The sequence below is a fragment of the Zootoca vivipara genome, chromosome 8 (genome assembly GCF_965207765.1).
Source record: "Zootoca vivipara chromosome 8, rZooViv2.hap1.1, whole genome shotgun sequence".
Classification (NCBI taxonomy): domain Eukaryota; kingdom Metazoa; phylum Chordata; class Lepidosauria; order Squamata; family Lacertidae; genus Zootoca; species Zootoca vivipara.
In genome coordinates, this window is record NC_142591.1 from 54665806 (window position 1) to 54684839 (window position 19034).

Genomic DNA, 19034 nt, shown 5'->3' on the forward strand with positions numbered 1-19034 from the left:
TTAATAGTAATGCCATTGCTGTTATACATAAGTGCTAAGGTAACTGAGTCTAAAAAAACAGAGAAATTTACAGGAAATGATAGATGAATTACATAGGAGTTGAATGTAGACTTCAGTAAAAATGAAGGTTTCTAAAACAATATAATTTCCTCTCAAAGGGTTCATGCACTTCCTCTCCATTATGATCCAAAACTATTCTTATACATTATTTTACATAGTGCATGTCCCAAATTAGCTCATCTTTATTCATATGAAACTGCCTTGATTACTTGGGCTTCCCTGCTAATACCTATATATGATGTGCATACCACTGGACCATAGCTGCCAAGTTATCCCCTTTTTTTAAGGGAAATTCCCTTATGCTGAATAGGCTTCCTCGTGAGAAAAGGGAAAACTTGGCAGCTATGCACTGGACATGTTACAATTTGAAGTACAGGAGCTCGTGTGTCAAACCCCATAGTCACACCCTAAAGAAGTCCATATCTATGGCTCCTAAGAGAATAAAAATACAGTAAGCTGTACTAATATTTCCAAAAAAGCAGAAATACATAGCACAACACCCATTTTATTAGTATTTCATGGATGTTGGACTATGACTGTGAAGATTTGTGTTTATATCCCTGATCAGTCATGAAGTTTGCAGAGTGAGCTTGGGTCAGTCACTGAGTCTAGCCTATTTAACCAAAATGTGCTAGACCAGGGGTCCCCAGACTACGGCCCGGGGGCCGGATGCGGCCCAATTGGCCTGCCAATCCGGCCCGCGACGACCCCCGCCGCCCGCCCCGCCGCCCGCTCTTACGGCGCGCAGCGCGGCAGCGCTCTTCCGGGTCGGGAAAAAAGCGCCGAAAATCCTTTGTGTGCATGCGTATGGGCCTTTCCCGACCCGGAAGAGGTCATTTCTGGTGCACTTCCGGGTCGGGGGAGGCCCATACGCATGCGCACAACGGATTTTCGGCGCTTTTCCACCCTGGAAGCGCGCCGCCGCGCACTCCCCGGCCCGCACAGGCGCGCGCTCCCCCGTCCTCCGGCCCGCCGCGCGATCGGCGCGGTGGGAACCGGCCCAAACGCCGGTAAGTCTGGGGACCCCTGTGCTAGACCATAGGTAGGCAAACTAAGGCCCGCAGGCCAGATCTGGCCCAATCGCCTTCTAAATCCGGCCTGTGGATGGTCCCGGAATCAGCATGTTTTAACATGAGTAGAATGTGTGCTTTTATTTAAAATGCATCTCTGGGTTATTTGTGGGGCACAGGAATTTGTTCTCCCCCCCCCAAAAAAAAATAGTCTGCCCCCCCCCACATGGTATGATTAACAGTGGACCAGCCCCCTGCTGAAAAAGTTTGCTGACCTCTCTGCTAGACCCACCATCCAAGCTTACACCACTGACAAATACTGTGTTAGCAGAATATGTCATCACTTCTCTTATGAAAAGGTACTGGAGGTGTCTTGCTGATGTTCCTACTCCACTACGTTACTGAATGTAAGGTTATCAGTGGCTGTGCACGCACGACACACACGCGCGCACACGCACACACACACACAATGGGAAGGACACAGAAGGTGCAAAGTGCATTTCTATGGGTGCAGGTCTTTGAAGGGTATTCCACAAGAGCCTTTCCAGCTTGGTATCTTTCAGATGTTTTGGATTACAACTCCCACCAACCTTAACCAGTATTTAAAAACACACACAGACATTTTCCTAAACCCCTGACAATTTTATAATAAAATCAAAGAGCATAACAATTCATTTGTCTCCATTATGAATGATGAAAGAATAGGGACCAAAGCTGAACCACTTTCTTTGTTAATATGAATGAAAAATGGGAATGTAGTTAATCAAAATGTGCCCTGAAGGATTTTTTTTTTGCCTTCCATTTTATTAGGTCATTTCAAAGTTCAGCATAATAGTACTTAACTCCAAAATAAATATGAATGCTGCTTAGCTTACAAGAGGCTCCCCAATGTTGGTTGTCCCTATGCCTCGGCAAATATATATATATAATGGATCTACAGTAAAGCCATTAATCATTGATATGATCATATACAGTTCAGCAATTTCTTTCTTCCAAGTACTTAAAACAAGTTGTTATCAAGCTCATTTTGAGACATTTGTATCAAATATTTTATTTATTATTTGATTTATATTCTAACCCTTAACAAGTTCCCAGGGCAGCTTACAAAAGAATTAAAATTACAAACAAAACATACTAAAGCAAAAACATTAAAACAACATTCAAACATCACAGTATAAAAGAGCAAATATAGAAGAAGCAGAATTATCAAGCACCAAACAGCTTAAAAGCAACAATTAAAAAGCCTGGGAAAATAAAATGGTCTTTGGCTGGTGCTGAAATGTCGTCTAGTTTGGCACTAGAAGAGCCTTCTGAATAAAGCATTGGTTAAAGAGTGGAATTTTAGTAGATCTGAATGCAAGAAGAGATAAGATTTTGTGACTTCCAAGTACAGCAACACATTCTATATCCCGTCTGCCTTAAACACAGTATTTGCTGTGATCCATGTAGCTATGAACATGCAAAAAAAACCAAGTGCTAAACTTTTTAGTTCTGTGTCAGTATCTACACATCTAATGTGATCAATTTTAAGATACTCAGTCTCACAGCACAATTCTATGCATGTTTACTCAAAAGTAAGTTCCACTGTATTCAGCAGGATTTGTTTGCACATAATTGTGCAAAACTGCAGCCTGGGGAAAATCAAAGACTAATTTTTAATCCATTTTATCCATATGTGTAACACTTCATTTTCAGACACCTTTACAATCTTTTTACTTCTGAGATCAACTCTTAAGGCAGGTCATCATTCCAATATTATGTATTTTATATTTTGTTTTCAATAAAATCAATACTATAAAATAGTACAATTGAAAAACAGTGTAGAACAGGTCGGGCTGTTCATCCTGTCTCCATTTTAATATGGTCCTAAAAAAAGAAGAGGGAAAAATGGTTTTGCCAGCACACCAGTAAGCGTGCATGTATCTTTTACACAAACTGCCTCAGAGGTATAACCTCCCACTAGGACACCCAGATCTACATCTTCTGTAAAAGAAAATTGCCACCGGCATAATGATAAAAGCCTAAGTCAGACAGAGCAATGAGATAGAAGTATTCCAGGTAAATCCCTGCTTCCCTTCACTCAGTCAGCTGTGCTAAAACATTTAGAACTACAGAAAATCTACAGCATCCATCATGCGGGTTTAGTACAAATCATATAAACAACTTGAACTTGGAAGATGAGTCTAGGGGGTTGTTGTGGGTTTTTTTTGTCATTTTATAAAGCAATGTACTATATACTTATGGAGGAACTGGATAGTTCAAAAGTATTGATGAGTAAATATGTGGAGCAATGCTAAGTCTTAAACATACAATGTGTGTGTCTACAAATGCATCCACATTCATACTTAAAATGTATACAAAATATGAGAACAATAGTGCAGTTGTAGCACTGTTTTATGTAACTCGTTACTCAAGAAAGCTATTGCTCCTGCTCACCAAAGTTGCCATTGCAGTTTAACTAACTTTAAAATAATCCAGAAATATGGAAGAATGCTGAAAGGTAAACAGTATGTTTTCACTTAAGTTTATACAATGAATTTAGACACAGTGCAGACTTCAGGAGCATAAATGAATTCCTGTGCATGCATGATTCTTACATCTGCATCATATCATTCACACAGTTTTCCTGTAATCTTTTATCTCTGCAACATACCATATTCAAACTGTGAAACACTGAGAATAATTCCAAGCTTCGTAGCCTTGTCATGCTTATTTTCAAAAGGTTTTCACTGTATACCATTGTACTATTGTATTGTGCAATATTGTGACTGTTCAGAATAAAAACTGGCTAGACATTGTGTTGATTTTAAAAACAAGGAACCTCCAAGCTGGAATAGTTTTTGTATAGTACCTCCAGCATATCTTAGTGATACAGTACCTTCAAATCAGTGAGAATGCATTGCAGAACAATACCGTTCAGTGAAAGTGGCTTCCTTTTTCAGCAGTGCACCAATCACTTACATTTTGATTCAAACATTATCAGTTAAGTTCCTTGAAATCTTAAGACTAGACCACATTTTAAATTTGTAGTACTGTATTTAAATCAGGAAATAAACTAGTCTTGTGGGACAGTTTATACACTTACAGGGTATTTATGCTTGAACAGAAGAAAGTTGATAGACATGGGTGCCCAGACCTCTATCTGTGCCCTATGAAAGGGCGATAGGCTCAGCTTATATGGTGAGCAGCTTACTTACATCCCTTGGCTTGACCAAAATAAGATGCTAGTTTGCTTTGGAGCAACAGGTAAAGAGCAACAACTAAGAGGAATTATGGACGCTTCAATAATTTCAGAAACCAACTATTTAAAAGTATGTTCCAATTATGAGATCTTTCTATTCCCAATGTAAAAGAAGAAGAAGAAGAAGAAGAAGAAGAAGAAGAAGAAGAAGAAGAAGAAGAAGAAGAAGAAGAAGAAGAAGAAGAAGAAGAAGAAGAAGGGGGCTACATCCAGTTGAGGCGCTTGCACAAGAGGGTCTTACTCATCCTCTCCCCCCCCCCCTGCTTCTGTTCTAATCTGTTCTGAAACAGATAGCGATACCAGAGGAAGTCTCACCATGACTGCTGGTAGAATGTTGTTTCTCAACCCATGCCCTACAGCATTATTTTAAAATTTTATACCTCACCTTTCTCCCCAAAGGAGCCCAAAGTAGCAAACAAGTAACAAAGCAATAAAAACATCTTAAAAACTATTCCAGTACAGATGCAGCAATCCACACAACAAAGTTGGTGACTAGAAGTGCAAAGCAACCTTGGAAAAGACAAGCCTATGGAGTCTACATAAAACAATTAGACAGGCTTTCAAGGCAAAACCACAGCTAGCATGTTCACAAATGTGTTTGTCTGTGTCTGTATTATAGAGGTTTGAGCTTCAAGAAGGAACTCTGTTCTAAGACATGTACAGAGCAGATAATATACCAGAGACATATTGTAGTGTTTTTTGCACTGAGGTTGCTTGGTCTAAACTTGGGACAATTTACGGTTTCTGGCTCAAGAGTTCTACATGGGAATGAGAAAGAATGATAAATTTCAGAGATAAAATTAAACAAAGCAAATGAAAAAAGCAGCTGGCCATTTTAAAGAGATCTTTATTGCAGATTGACAAAGAGATAAATTCTAAACTTCCAAAATCCAGAAACAGTCACAATTATTGTTCTTTTGAAGCAACAACCAAAACTTTATGGTAAAGAACAGATTACAATAAATTTTAGAGCACTGTTCTTAAAACTGAGCAAAGAGGTGGTAGAGATGATTTAAAGTACAACAGATTAACTGAAGATTTTCATTCTGGCTTCAGCTCCAACTGAACAAGTCCAACTAGGTATGTTTGTCTCCATTCTGAAGATACGTATCGGTCGGTGATATACTTCAAGCAATGTTAATTTGATTAAAAAGTTTGTCCTTAATAACCTGAGACATCAATCCATGTATTGCTTCTATGGTGGTCTTGCAGCTGGGGAAAGCAAAGGCATAAATTTAAAGTTGGCTAAATGCAATTCTGTCACTATATTACAAGTTATACAGATGTCTAAGAAGCTCACGGTGCCCATAACCCCATGAATCTCTACAACCATCCAGTTATGAAAAGGCAGACACAGCGTCTGATAGTTGACTGAACTGTTGTTTGTTTTAAAAGGTAAACTCAAACATGCTTTATATGGAAACATACAATTTCAGACATTATGTGTCTGACACCTCAAATCTAAAACGAAAAAGAAATGTCAGCTATTGTACTTTGTCAATAGCAGTTTAAAGATCTAAGACAGATACATGGAGAAGTAGTATACTGTCTCAATATACACTGAAGTTGCATGTTGCATGCACTAAAGAACGTAACAGAAGCTTGCTGGGTCAGGGCAATGGTCCATCTGGTAAAGCATCCTCATCTCACAGTGGCCAACCAGCTGCCTGTGAGAAGCCTGAAAGCAGGACATGGGTACACCAAAACTCTCTTCACTTGTGAGTTCTAATGCTAAAACATCTCTATCCACTTTATCTGCACCATGCCTAACTTTATATATCTCTATCATGTCTCCTCTCACTTCGCTTTTCTCTAAACTGAAAAGCCCCAAATGTTGTAACATTTCTTCATAGGAAAGACCCTCAATCCCTCTGATCAATTTGGTTGTCTTTTTGGGGGGGACCTTTCCCAACTCTACTCTAACCTTTTTGAGGTGACATAGTATTCCAAGTGTAGTTGCAGCACAGATCCACTTATCGATCCATTGTGTCAAACTCTCCTCATACTTACTTAAGCTTATATTCTAAAGAAAAATTGTGGAACAAATGGAATGGTGGAACATCTAGTAGCTCCAAAGACTTAAAAAGAAAACACAGTAATCCATGAAACTGGCAAGTGATATGTCACAACAACCCACAGGAAGTGATTAAAATGATTTTAATTAATAATCATATAATTTATGTTCTGAAATCATATAGTTAAAGAGAAGATCTTACCTGTCCCTTGTTGCTTTGGCTAGTTTGTCTTCTGATTTTCTGTCATGAGACTCTAAACCCAACATGAAACTTCCTCGACCCAGTTGGGCTTCTGATTGTTCTAATTTCTCTGATAGATCGAATACTTGCCCAGTGGTGTAGTCTGCATTCTGCATTTGGAAGATAGATTTTACATTTCTTTAACTGCCATTAATGCTTCTAATTGGAACAGTGTATGTTGAGGAAGTAACCACTTTTAAAACATTTACAACCACTTTGACTTTGTTTTGTGCATGAGGAAATAATGTAATTAAAATTCATTTAAAGCACTTTAGTTCTTTTAAAGTTTACTCTGTCTGAATTGGACCGGACATGGGTTAGAGCTCAACGTTGAGCCTATCAAGTGGTGATGGTGACGGCGAAGAGGACCTTATTTGCCACCTCTATTGCATCTGCAGAAAACAGCAGCAGGAGACTCTTTCAGGTGGTTCGCAATCTATCGGAACCACCTTCATCATCGGGCCTGGTAGGGACCCCAAGATCTCCTGCAATGCTTTTGCAAAGTTTTTTTGCAGATAAAGTTGCTCAGATTTGGAAGGAGGTAGACACCACCGTGGGAGCAGGGACGGGGCGGGAGAGTGCTGGAGTCCTGTCTAGTCATGTTATATGGGATCAATTTCAATCTGTTACCTCCAAGGATGTGGACAGGCTGAAACCAACCACCTGTCTTCTTGATCCTTGTCCATCCTGGCTGATAAAAGCAAGCCAGGAAGGGCTGGGTGATGGGCTCTGTGGGGTGGTGAATGCTTCCCTCTCTGAGGGAACTTTCCCAGGCCCACTGAAAAAGTGGTCATTAAACCGCTTCTTACAAAAAATCTTTAGACCCGGCCACTATGACCAACTATCACCCAGTCTCAAATTTACCATTCTTTGGCAAGGTGATTGAGTGGGTGGTTGCTGAACAACTCCAAGCATGCCTGGAGGATGCGGACCATTTGGATCCCTTCCAATCGGGATTCAGGCCTCACCACGGGACTGAAACTGCCTTGGTCGCGCTGGTTGATGATCTCCAGCGGGCTAGGGACAAAGGTGAGAGCTGTTTCCTAAGTCTGCTGGATCTCTCAGTGGCTTTTGATACCATCGACCATAACATCCTTCTGGACCGTCTTGAGGGGCTGGTAGCTGGGGGCACTGTTATACAGTAGTTCCGCTCCTTCCTCCTGGGCAGTGTTCAGAAAGTGGTGGTGGGGGATGAATGTTCAGACCCCTGGGATCTCACTTGTTGGGTACCTCAGGGTTCCGTCCTCTCCTCCATTCTTTTTAACATCTACATGAAGCCGCTGGGAGTGATCATCAGGGGGTTTGGGTTGGGTGTTCATCAATATGTGGATGATACCCAGCTCTACCTCTCTGTTAAATCAGAACCAGTGAAGGTGGTGAGTGTCTGGAGGCGGTTGAAGGATGGATGGCGGCTAACGGATTGAGGTTGAATCCTGACAAGACAGAAGTACTGTTCTTGGGGGACAGGGGGTGGGCTGGTGTGGAGGACTCCCTGATCCTGAATGGGGTAACTGTGCCCCTGAAGGACCAGGTGCAAAGCGTGGAAGTCATTTTGGACTCACAGCTGCCCATGGAGGCGCAGATAAATTCTGTGTCCAGGGCAGCTGTCTACCAGTTCCATCTGGTACGCAGGCTAAGACCCTACCTGCCCACAGACTGTCTTGCCAGAGTGGTGCATGCTCTAGTTATCTCCTGCTTTCACTACTGCAATGCGCTCTATGTGGGGCTACCTTTGAAGGTGACTCAGAAACTGCAATTAATCCAGAATGTGGCAGCTAGACTGGTGACTGGGAGTGGCTGCTGAGACCACATAACACCGGTCCTGAAAGATCTTCATTAGCTACCAGTACGTTTCTGAGCACAATTCGAAGTCTTGGTGCTGACCTTTAAAGCCCTAAATGGCCTCGGTCCTGTATACCTGAAGGAGCGTCTCCACCCCCATTGTTCAGCCCGGACACTGAGGTCCAGCACTGAGGGCCTTCTGGCGGTTCCCTTGCTGCGAGAAGTGAGGTTACAGGAAACCAGGCAGAGGGCCTTCTCAGTAGTGGCGCCTGCCCTGTGGAACACCCTCCCAGCAGATGTCAAGGCAATAAGCAACTATTTTACTTTTAAAAGACAACTGGAGGCAGCCCTGTTTAGGGAAGTTTATAATGTTTGATGCTGTATTGTTTTTAATATTCAGTTGGAAGCCGCCCAGAGTGGCTGGGGAAACCCAGCCAGATGGGTGGGGTATAAATAATAAATTATTATAATATTATTATTACTCCCATATAACTCTCTGTTCCCACTTTCCTTTTATCTTCCAGCCTACAGAAAGAAGCTCCAAAGTGCTTGTTTTTGGAACCCCCTACTGATCAGGGTTAAAAGTCACGAAGATACTTACAGTAAGCAAACTAGATGAACTTAGTGTGTTCACCCAATATTTGTTCCACAAAAGCTCAAGCAACTTGCGATCCAAAGAGGATTTGAAATAGGAGACTTCTAAAGCATAATACCTGTTTTGCAAGAAAAGTATATGAACATGAACTGCACAATGAAATGTTACATTTAAAAAAACTCTCAAATATAGGCAAATCCCAAGAATATAAATGTGACCAAGAAACAAGATCATATTTCCTTTTAAAACAGGAGTGGGGAGACTTGTGGTTCTCCAAATGCCACTGGACTCCCAACTCCCATCAGCCCCAGCCAGAATGACAGGAGTTGGAGAGCCATAGGTTCTCTAGGTAAAGGTAAAGGGACCCCTGACCATTAGGTCCAGTCGTGACCGACTCTGGGGTTGCACGCTCATCTCGCATTATTGGCCGAGGGAGCTGGCGTATAGCTTCCAGGTCATGTGGCCAGCATGACAAAGCCGCTTATGGCGAACCACAGTTGCACACGGAAACACCGTTTACCTTCCCGCTGTAGCGGTTCCTATTTATCTACTTGCATTTTGACGTGCTTTGGAACTGCTAGGTTGGCAGGAGCTGGGACCAAGCAACAGGAGCTCACCCTGTCACAGGGATCCGAACCGCCGACCTTCTGATCAGCAAGCCCTAGGCTCAGTGGTTTAACCACAGCGCCACCTGGGTCCCTAGGTTCTCTACCTCTGTTCTAAAACAGTCCACTGTATCCAGTATGACACTGCTTAAGGGATCATTTCACGTCTGTAATATCAATCATGCCTTGGTTCCACAAAGCGCCGCACAGTAGTCTTATGCTCAAAACGTATACCAGAATGACTGTATTGTGGAAAAGGATACTGAACTATCACCATAACCCTTCCCCCGAGCTTTGAATAGGGCAAAACAAACACCTACACAGAAGTGGAGAGGGGATAAACACAGCCATAGAAAAATCCAAAAACAAAATAGTGGACAGCTGCATATTATGATTCTCAATGTGTTGCAAGGAAACTTTTATCAAGTTGAATGCTTCTTGAGGAAAAACTGCCCAGGACAACTTTTCTATCTACTAAAACTCATTTAAGCAACACATTGTTGATAAAATTTCCTCACATTGCATTGGGAATGCTGTTCTACAGAGTACTCCTCACTTCTGGACCAACTTTTTAGGGAGCACCTGGGTTTACAGGGAGGAGAAATAAGGAGAAAATTGCCTCCTCCCCCTTCTTCCAGTAGAGTATTCCATGAGAAAAACTCAATTCGGAGAGGAAGTCTGGATTCAACCTCTTGTCTGTTAGTGAGCAACTGTCCTCTTTTTGTTTCAAAAGGAAAACATACATCCCCCCCCCCAAAAAAAATATATCCAGGAAGCCTTGGGTAATTTCACAAATCTTTTCAAAAATTTCTTTCCAAGCTGGAAAACATTTTGAAATCTATCTATGAGGAAATAATTCCTTACTGTTTACAGTGCACACCAAAGTCTTCTATTTTATTAAGTGGGATAGTCTGATATTCAGAAGGGCCCTCATCAGGAGGCTTGTAGCCCTGAAGGATAAAGAAACAAAATTATGATACCGAAGTTGTAAGGCAACATCTTTTCATATAAACAGATCCAGATTTTTCCATTAGCATGCCAATGATACTCAGCTTCATTTATCCATAACATCTGAATCAGGAGAGGCCATGCTGGCCATGGGGTGGTGTCTAGATGCACTGTTGGGATGGATGCAGGTAAATAAGTTGAGCAAGACCCAGAGGCATTGTGGATGAGTAATGGTTGCTGTGTCTGATAAACTGGTCAACTGCCTGTCCTGGACAGGGTTGCATTCCTCTTAAAGGAACAGGTATATATATATTTAGGGTGCTTCTGGATCCAGCTGTGTCACTGGAGGCCCAGATAGTGTCAGTGGCTAAAGTGCCTTTTACCCAGCTGTGAAAACTATGGACCAGGAGAGCTTGACTACAGTAGTTCAAGCATTGGTGACTCCAAGACTGAATTACTGCAGTGCGCTCTACATGGGGCTTCCCCTGCACTTGATTTGGAAGATGGAATTAGTGCAGAATGCTGCAGCATGGTTGCTGACAGAAGTGAGACCATGTCAGTATATAATACCTCTGTTCAGAGATCTGCAATGGCTGTCAGTTTGCTACAGGGCCAAGTTCAAAGTGTTCCTTTTAGTATACAAAGCTCCTAACAGCTTGGGACCAGTTTTCTTGTGGGATTCTCTTACCCTAGATATGCCCAGTACACTGCTCTCATATGTGGACCCGGCACGATTACAGGTGCCACATAATACTCATTCTGCCCTTGTAAGAAATCACTATTTTATTGTGGCAGCAGCTAAACTTCGGAACTTCCTGCCTGTTGACGTCAGGCAGGCACCTTCACTGTACTCTTTTGGCAACTGCTGAAAACATTTTTGTTTAGGCAAGCCTACAGAGACCTGCAGAAGTTACAGTACATCTGTTTTATATATTTTAGCTACTATTGATTTTAACAATCTTTTGAATATTTTTGATGCTTGATAATTTTAATTATCAATAAAGCATTTGTAAAGCATTTTGAATGGTTTTTTTTACAATCAATCTGTATATACATTTTGTTAAATAAATAAAATAAGTCCATAGCATGGATCCTTACATCATATACATTTGGTTATATAATTATTGTTACCTTAGGATATGTTCTAAAAGCTCCAAGATTTACTTTTCCTGCAGATATTGTCCTTGTTGGATCAATCTGTAAAATGCATTTGAGAGTTATTGTACAAAATGCACTTTAAGAAGCAATTGAACACCATTTTCTTAACTGTAGATCAGGCACATCCAGCTCCCAAGAGACTGTGATCTACTCCCAGTATTAAAAAAACTGGCAGTGATCTACCCAGTGACATTGGAGGAACTTTTTTTTAGGGGGGAGAGGCAAAAGTTGTTGAGCTATTTTTAGGGAGAAAGGGTTGGACATCGCTGCTGTAGATCAAGGGCATAATTCTGATCACATTATCCTCCTTTACAGTAGAACAGCGTTTCTCAACCGCTGTTCCGCGGCGCACTAGTGTGCCACGAGACGCTGGCTGGTGTGCCGCGACGTGCGGCGACGAGAAGGGCGATTTGCATTGTCACGTGCCTGGCGGCTGCCAATAAACTACACTGACCCGCCGGAAAGCAATATTTCTCCTCCTCTTTCCCAAAGCTCAGTGCAAACGGGCCTGGCGGCCACCAATACACAGCGCTGACCCGCTGGAAAGCAATATTTGGCAAGTGTTTCTTACAGTCATAATTATAATATAGGGTGGCACAGAGTTAAATTTTTTAACTTTTTTAATGGTGGTGTGCCTCATGATTTTTTTCACGGAACAAGTGTGCCGTGGCCCAAAAAAGGTTGAGAAACACTGCAGTAGAAGGATTAGGACCTGTCCAAAAACTATCAATATAATATGACTTTCGTAGAAAATCAAAGATTCTAGTTTAGTGGCTTAAGCTGTCATTTCCTTGAGGAAATTAGAGAGAAAAAACTTTGGTTTAGATTATGACATTAATGGAGCAGTGAAAAAGGTCTATGAGCTGTACTCAGTGGTTGCATGAATGAATGGAAGCTCGCACAACTAATCTTGTCTCCTCTCCCGCTTCCAATAAAGTCTCTCCTGAAAACCTCCTGAACATTGTGTGAAGTTTCATATGGGGCTGCAATATGATGAGAGAATTACCTGAAATCAAGAGAAGAAACTGTTCCATTGGTGCAAGATTCTTCAACCCAATTTTGAATGATTCCCTTTTTCTCTACTGTAGCACCGTTTGACACAGCTGCCCACAATGGAGAGGTTTGAGCAAATACTGGCTACTACCCCAATTTGTTAAAAGTTTTACAACTATTTTCTAGTGGACATTCCACAATGTAAATTGAAAGTCTAGAAATTTTGTTGCTGTAGATTTATATACACACGGTTCTCCTGATTAAAGACTATCTTGAAAATAGTCTTAGTTGTAGGAGGAAGTGTACCGTGTTTCCCCTTTTTTAAGACACCGTCTTATAACTTTTTTCCCTCAAAAAAACACACAGTGGCTTATTTTCAGGGGGTGTCTTTTTTTAAAAAAAAGTGCTGGTGCAACTGGGACCCACTGGCTCAGGACGCTCAGTGCTCTCTTCTGCGCGCTGCTGGGCGCGTTGTTGGCGCTGCCAGTTCCGAGTGCCTGCAGGGTGGGGTGGGGGTGGCAGTGCTTTAAACCCCCAACACTTTAGAAAGTAATGGAAGTTATGGACCGTAACAATCCTTAAGAGGCGCAGGTCTTAAAAAACCCCTGGTATCACCCTTGAAGCACAGCCTTCCAAAGTCAGGGGGGAAGAGAAAAGGATCGGGGGTGATTCTGCGCCCTGGGACCCACAGAACTACTTTAAAAATCCCAACCTGGGGGGGGTCAAATAGTGAAGCCCCATAGCCCTGTAGCAACAGAAGGCACATTCTGAAGCACCCGAGCTGTTCGATTCCATAAAAAATCCAGGAATTGTAAAATTAACAACAATAATGGGGGGGGCCACTCTATCCAAAGAGTTAAGAAGGAATGGGAAAGTGTTGAGTTATATATGGAAAAATATGGAAAGGAAAGTTAGTTAAAGATAAAAAATAAATAATTATCGCAAGGGAAAAAATAACATCATAAAGGGTAATAATATTAAATATAAAATAGACAACACAACAGAAAAAGCAAGTATATGACTAAATGAGATCACACAGGAGTGAGGGAAGTGGGGAGAGAGGGAGGGGGGTAAGTAATGGAAGGAGGCAATGGTTGGAGGAGGGTATAGGGGGATGAATTAAAGGAAAATTAAGACTGAGAGGCGCATGGTTTTTGTTTTTTAAAGATGCAAAGGCTTGCAATCAGCCAAAGTATAGAGCCCAACTTCCAGGAGACTGCGATCTACTTGCGGATTTATAAACTGGAGGTGATCTACCCCCGTTTTATTGGTGTTCAGGTCAGAGTTGTTTTTAGAGAGAGGAAATATCCCATTTTTGAGGTTAAAGTAAAAGTTCCTGACCTTTTTTTTATAATGAGGAAATGCTGCTAAAACTCCGTTCTTCATTCCACGAAGGGGAGAGGGGGCGGGGCCGGGTGCTCAAAGACAAAAGAAATGGAAAAGGAGATAGCGATCAACTGCAGCCTCCTGCAGCCGCAGGGAGAGGCAGGGGCTGCAGCCGAGTGCTGCTTCGCAAACAAACGGGGGGGAAAGTGCTTAGAACCCAGAGAATCCAGCTGAAAAACACGAAGCAGCAACAGCAATTGCACACACACCATCCCAAGCCAGCACAGTAACCAAGTCCCAAAAGCAAGAAAGGACTCAGCAAACACTGCTGCGGCCGGCGTTGCTGCTGCTGACTCGGGGAGCTCAGTGCTCTCTTCCGCACTGAAAATAAGCCTATCACTATGGCTTATTTTCGGGGTATGGTTTATATTTCTCAAATGCTTAGAAATGCTGCTATGGATTATTTTATGACTACGCCTTAAAAAGGGGGAAACACGGTAATAACAAGAGCTATTCTTGGTTCTGCTTCATATGGTGTAAGTAACAAAATTCTCTCTCGTGAACAGGGGAACTCTGGAAAGGGGAGCAATGGACCCTAACTCTCCAATGTCCATACAGACAGCAGAGGAGTTAAGGAATTTGGGAAGCCTTATCCTTCTTCATTTTAGCTCCTGCACACAAGACCCTTAAAATGTAAATGTAATTTGTTTTAATATAAGAATCTGCTCCCATGAGCATGTTTCCAACTAATCAACGAGAAGTTCTCACCCAAATAACAATTCAGTATATGCATAGTTTTCAGAATGTTACAAAGTGATCCTGCAAATATTGACTTGAATCAGTTGTGATCAAATGAAAAGGGCAGCTGTGTTTATGGCCCAATAGAACAAGATATAAAAGAAATGACATCCAATATAAAAAACAGAAAGGTCTCCAAGTAGTGTGAACGGTTTTTTAATAGGAGTTACCCGATTACAAAAAAACCCAGCAATAGGTAAAACGCCATCCAGTTTTTCACAGCTATAGAACTTAAATTTACTGTCTAATTCTATTTAGTATTTAATTTGCTTGAATTCCAATATATACTTACAACCACAGCCACAAATGGTTCTTGAAATTGCTGGTTAAGCATCTGAGTACTGACATCAATTCCTGAAAGCCAGCAGCCATAGCCAGGGTGGCTGTGATACCAGCCAATTGCATTTTCTAGACGACCAACCTAACCAAAGTTTTTAAAAAAGGAAAAGGGGGAAGAAAGCATGTTAAACTGAATTTAATCATTGTGAATACTGCCCTCTTTTGGACAGTTGGCAACCTGCAGATATTTCAAAATTAAGCCATGTATGGACATAAAAAGTCCTACAGGATCAGACACAAAGCCCATCTACTCCAAAATTGTTTTTTGAAACAGATGGCCAGGCAGGAAGTCCAGAAGCTTATTATTTTTTTGTAAATAATGAGCTTGTTGTTCACTTCACAAAAGCAGAAATTAAATTGAAGAAATTATTTTCTTTAAAATTTCTAAGACAATTAAGATGTACATAAAATGGAGAAAATTCAGCAGTAAGAATATGCATAAAGAAACAACGAACATTGAAGCCCTTCAATAAGGTAACTAGAGGGGGGAAATGTATCTGAACTAAATCTGTTCCAAACGTATACAGTGATACCTCTAGTTGCGTTAGGTTCATGTTGCGGATTTTTGGGTTGCAAACGCAGCAAACCCGGTAGTGTATACTTCCGGGTTTCGCCCCGCGCGCACAGGCAGAAGTGTTCTGCGCACTTCACACATGCGCAGAAGCGTTCTATTGCGTCACGCGCACATGTGGAAGCAGTTCTCTACTTACTGACTTTTTGGTGTGCGAACAGCACCCCGGAATGGATCGTGTCCGTAAGTAGAGGTACCACTGTACTCAACTGGTGGTATAAGTGACAGCATATTGGGGTTCAAGGGCAACGTATGTTCATAAATTACAAATTGAGGTGTCTCCAATCCCAGATGTGATTATAAACAGTTTTAGTGCATGCTACTGAAGGAATTTTTTTATTTTGCTAAAAGGAAATCAGTCTTCCCTTTTTACCTGCTTTGCATTTTCTATATATGCAGCCATATATTCATATGCTGCAGCCTGAGCATTAACTCGTGTTTCAGTGCCTTCGACTGGTAAAGCAAAGCTGTCCATGATGATCATAGTTTCGCCATCCACTTTTCCAAGCATTAAGCCCATCACTTCCAAATTGCCTCCTGACCTAGCATGCATGACCATCTTCAGGAGGGCCAGAGCAGAGATCTTGCAGTACTTGAAATAGTGGTGACTGCAATGAAAAAACAAAAGAGCTTAGAACAATATCTATTATGACAGAAAAGGAAAAGAAGAAACGCAAAACACAATAAACGATTTAAGGCAAGAAAGCTCACCCTGAAACTTAGATACTGGACAAGATTTTGTTTATAAAAAATATTTTTTTAAAAATCAACCAGATATAAAATATCAAGATTGTGTACAGCAGTATGCAGATGCAATAAAAAACAATGCCACCATAAAAAATACAAAATAATAAAAATGACTGACCCACCTTTGGAAAATTTAAATCACTGAACGCAAAGCACTATCTTAATAAAAACGTATTTTAGAGACATCTGAAAGTTAGCAGTGAGAATGCCTGCTGAATCTTTGCATTGGACCAGGGACACTAAATACTTCTAGTTGAATTACCAGTAAGTTGGGCATCTGTAACAAAGAGGACAACTAACAGCACTTCTCAGGGTGATCTTAGTGATCAAGCTGAGATGTAAGGCCTCTTGGATTTGTTCAGGGTTTAGATATTAATATTGTACAAGAAATTTGAACCAGCTTGGCAGAATGTGGGCAGCCAAATATTTTAGCAGAGGTGTCAAATTCTGTTGGCTATTTGCCTTCCTCAGCAGTCTAGCTGCTGCCCTCTGCACCAGCTGGAGTTTCAGTACCAGGCCCAAGGCCAGCCCTACACATTCAGCACATTGCAGTAATTCAGTCTTGGTTATCAATACAAGGACTATAGTGATCAGGTATAGATGACATACCAGGTGAAGCTGGAGAAAGGCACTCGCTAAACACAGAGGTTACTGATATACTCAACAGTACAGTACATACCCATATGCACCTACTTAAACCTTAAGATCTTCTACGGTCCTCCTTCAGGAGTTGCATATGGTAGCTACTGACAAAAAGGTGTTTTCATTTATGGTACCCTGGCTATAAAATGCTCTCCCCAAAGAGGCTCACCACATGCCTAATCTGATGTCATTTCAATAAAACCTTTTTTCATTGTTCCGGGCCTTAAAATCTGTTCCTGCTACAAAAAAAAAATCATTATCACCAGAGCTATGGATTTTTAATGTTATATATTTTATAGATTTATTATGCATATTTTAATTGCCTTTATATTTGTTGTAAGGCACCCTGAGAACATGGTTATAGGGTGGCAAATAAATACTGTATTTAAAACTAATAAAATAGATCTAGATTTCAAAAGAACAAAATATGTTTCTCTTTTAATGTAACAAGCAACCTATGTTGTACAGCAGTAAATTGTGTTGATATGAGAAACCCAGGTACAGAAACCTCATTCTACCAGTTTGTTTAATTAAGATCAAATGACTGTTTGACCCCTCACACATTTGGGAATAACTAGAAAACTGTGAGAAGGGGGAATTCTAAAAGAGAGTGAGTTACTTCTTTCCTCCCAGAAGAGGCATTTGACTTTTCAGCATACAACATTATGAGACGATTCATTTGCTAGTAACATTTGTTCTTTGGAGGCTGCTTGTTTTCCCATTTCATAATTCCCCATCCCCTGCTTTGCCTTCACTTAGTGTCAAAATGAAGGAGTCATGGCATGTCTGTGTGATGATATGGGGCATTCACCCATCATTTCTACTTTCCTTGGATTTATCTTTGACTCCCTGCCTTCCCTCGCTCATCCCACCTTGCAAACGGTCAAGACATGCTACTTTTTCTTCTCTAAGATCTCCAAGAGGCAATCTTTCTTCTCTGCACCCTGGTAGTCACCTGTCCAGAGTTTTGCATTTTGACCTGTCCTCTTACCCACCTCTACCTCTTCTTGCCAAGTCCTACATGAGAGGTCCTATCTAGGGAAGGTGCATCATCACAGCCCCTCGCCCTTCCTCTCCCGGGACCAAACAGCACTGGGGTTCGGGCCCAGATCCTCCCCGCTTTGCCCACCCGAGCACTTACTCCTTGGTCCACGGCTTCGCCGCCAGGATCTCCTGCTGCTGCTTGCGGTCGTACTTATAGATCTCATCGATGCTCTGCGCCTCCTGCATGTTATTAGCCATCTCCCACGTCTTCTGGGCCATCCCGCTCCCGGAAGGGCCGGCCGCTGCCATCTCACCGGGTTCCTCAGGCCGAGCCGAGCCGGGCCCTGCTAGCCGATGATAGACCCTCCGGGCAGTCGAGCCTCCCGGCCTGCTTGCCGCAACAGAACGAACCAAGCGCGGCGGAAGTGGGTGTAGGCGTTGGGCAAGCGAGCTGGGGAGGATAGAGAGTCCCCCGCGAATGGTTCCGCCCGCTCCGCGACGCCTCGAGCTGGCTCGCCCGCCCCCTAGCGAGAAATGGTGGAATTAGCCTCCCGCGCGAAGTTCGGCCATCCCAGTCTTTTCGCAGGGACGGGGTTGCCCATCGAGGAGAGGCGTCGTGGCACGAGCCCAGCCCTCCGTCCTGGGAGTCTCCTTCACCCGCTCTGCCCTGAAAGACTTATTCCCACCCCACGTCTGAATTCCAGGAAAGACGCGTAAAATTATATAAAAATTAAATCCACGTCTTCCCTGCCATCGCAAAGCCTGCCTTTTATTTGTGAGGGCAGACTACTCCACATTTTAAAGTGAGTTTCTGGTACAGTATTTTTTAAAAAAACATGACATCCCAATGGCGCATTATGGGGTATGCCCTCCCGTTTATTCATAGCTTTCACCTCTGAAATTTAAAACCAGAGGCTGGGCTGCCACCTGTGTAGGAGTCCCCTCTCCTGCATTGTGGGTTCTGCGTTGAGCGCTATGTG

At 42.2% G+C, this 19034-nt stretch overlaps 2 protein-coding genes and 1 long non-coding RNA gene across 3 annotated transcripts in view; 2 read left to right on the top strand and 1 right to left on the bottom strand.

Annotated features, from left to right (window-relative positions):
- The window catches only part of LOC148684855 (uncharacterized), a 19316-nt gene extending 6388 nt beyond the window's left edge, over nt 1-12928 (top strand). Inside the window, exons 2-3 of the long non-coding RNA XR_015951683.1 lie at nt 8873-8950; nt 12592-12928. This is a non-coding gene — a long non-coding RNA (uncharacterized LOC148684855). The remainder of the gene's footprint in view (nt 1-8872; nt 8951-12591) is intronic.
- On the bottom strand, nt 5141-18472 carry COPS5 (COP9 signalosome subunit 5). Its single transcript, XM_035125649.3, has 8 exons — nt 18212-18472; nt 16055-16289; nt 15064-15192; nt 11628-11693; nt 10413-10498; nt 8950-9061; nt 6528-6676; nt 5141-5523 (listed from the first exon to the last, which is right to left on the bottom strand). The coding sequence occupies exons 1-8, from the start codon at nt 18361-18363 to the stop codon at nt 5439-5441; spliced, it is 1014 nt and encodes a 337-aa protein (XP_034981540.1). The 5' UTR covers nt 18364-18472; the 3' UTR covers nt 5141-5438.
- CSPP1 (centrosome and spindle pole associated protein 1) overlaps nt 15566-19034 on the top strand; it is a 63601-nt gene continuing 60132 nt past the window's right edge. Inside the window, exon 1 of the mRNA XM_088676360.1 lies at nt 15566-15584. The gene's annotated coding sequence lies outside the window, so the exon portion shown is untranslated. The remainder of the gene's footprint in view (nt 15585-19034) is intronic.

What these genes read in the sequence shown, in the direction of transcription:
- COPS5 (XM_035125649.3), bottom strand. Translation starts at nt 18,363, where the DNA reads ATGGCAGCGGCCGGCCCTTCCGGGAGCGGGATGGCCCAGAAGACGTGG. An exon ending in ATATAGAAAATGCAAAGCAG is followed by an intron (nt 15,193 to 16,054) that starts GTAAAAAGGGAA and finishes AACTTTGGTTAG; the next exon opens with GTTGGTCGTCTAGAAAATGC. An exon ending in GCCAAAGCAACAAGGGACAG is followed by an intron (nt 5,524 to 6,527) that starts GTAAGATCTTCT and finishes TGCTTTCCCCAG; the next exon opens with CTGCAAGACCACCATAGAAG.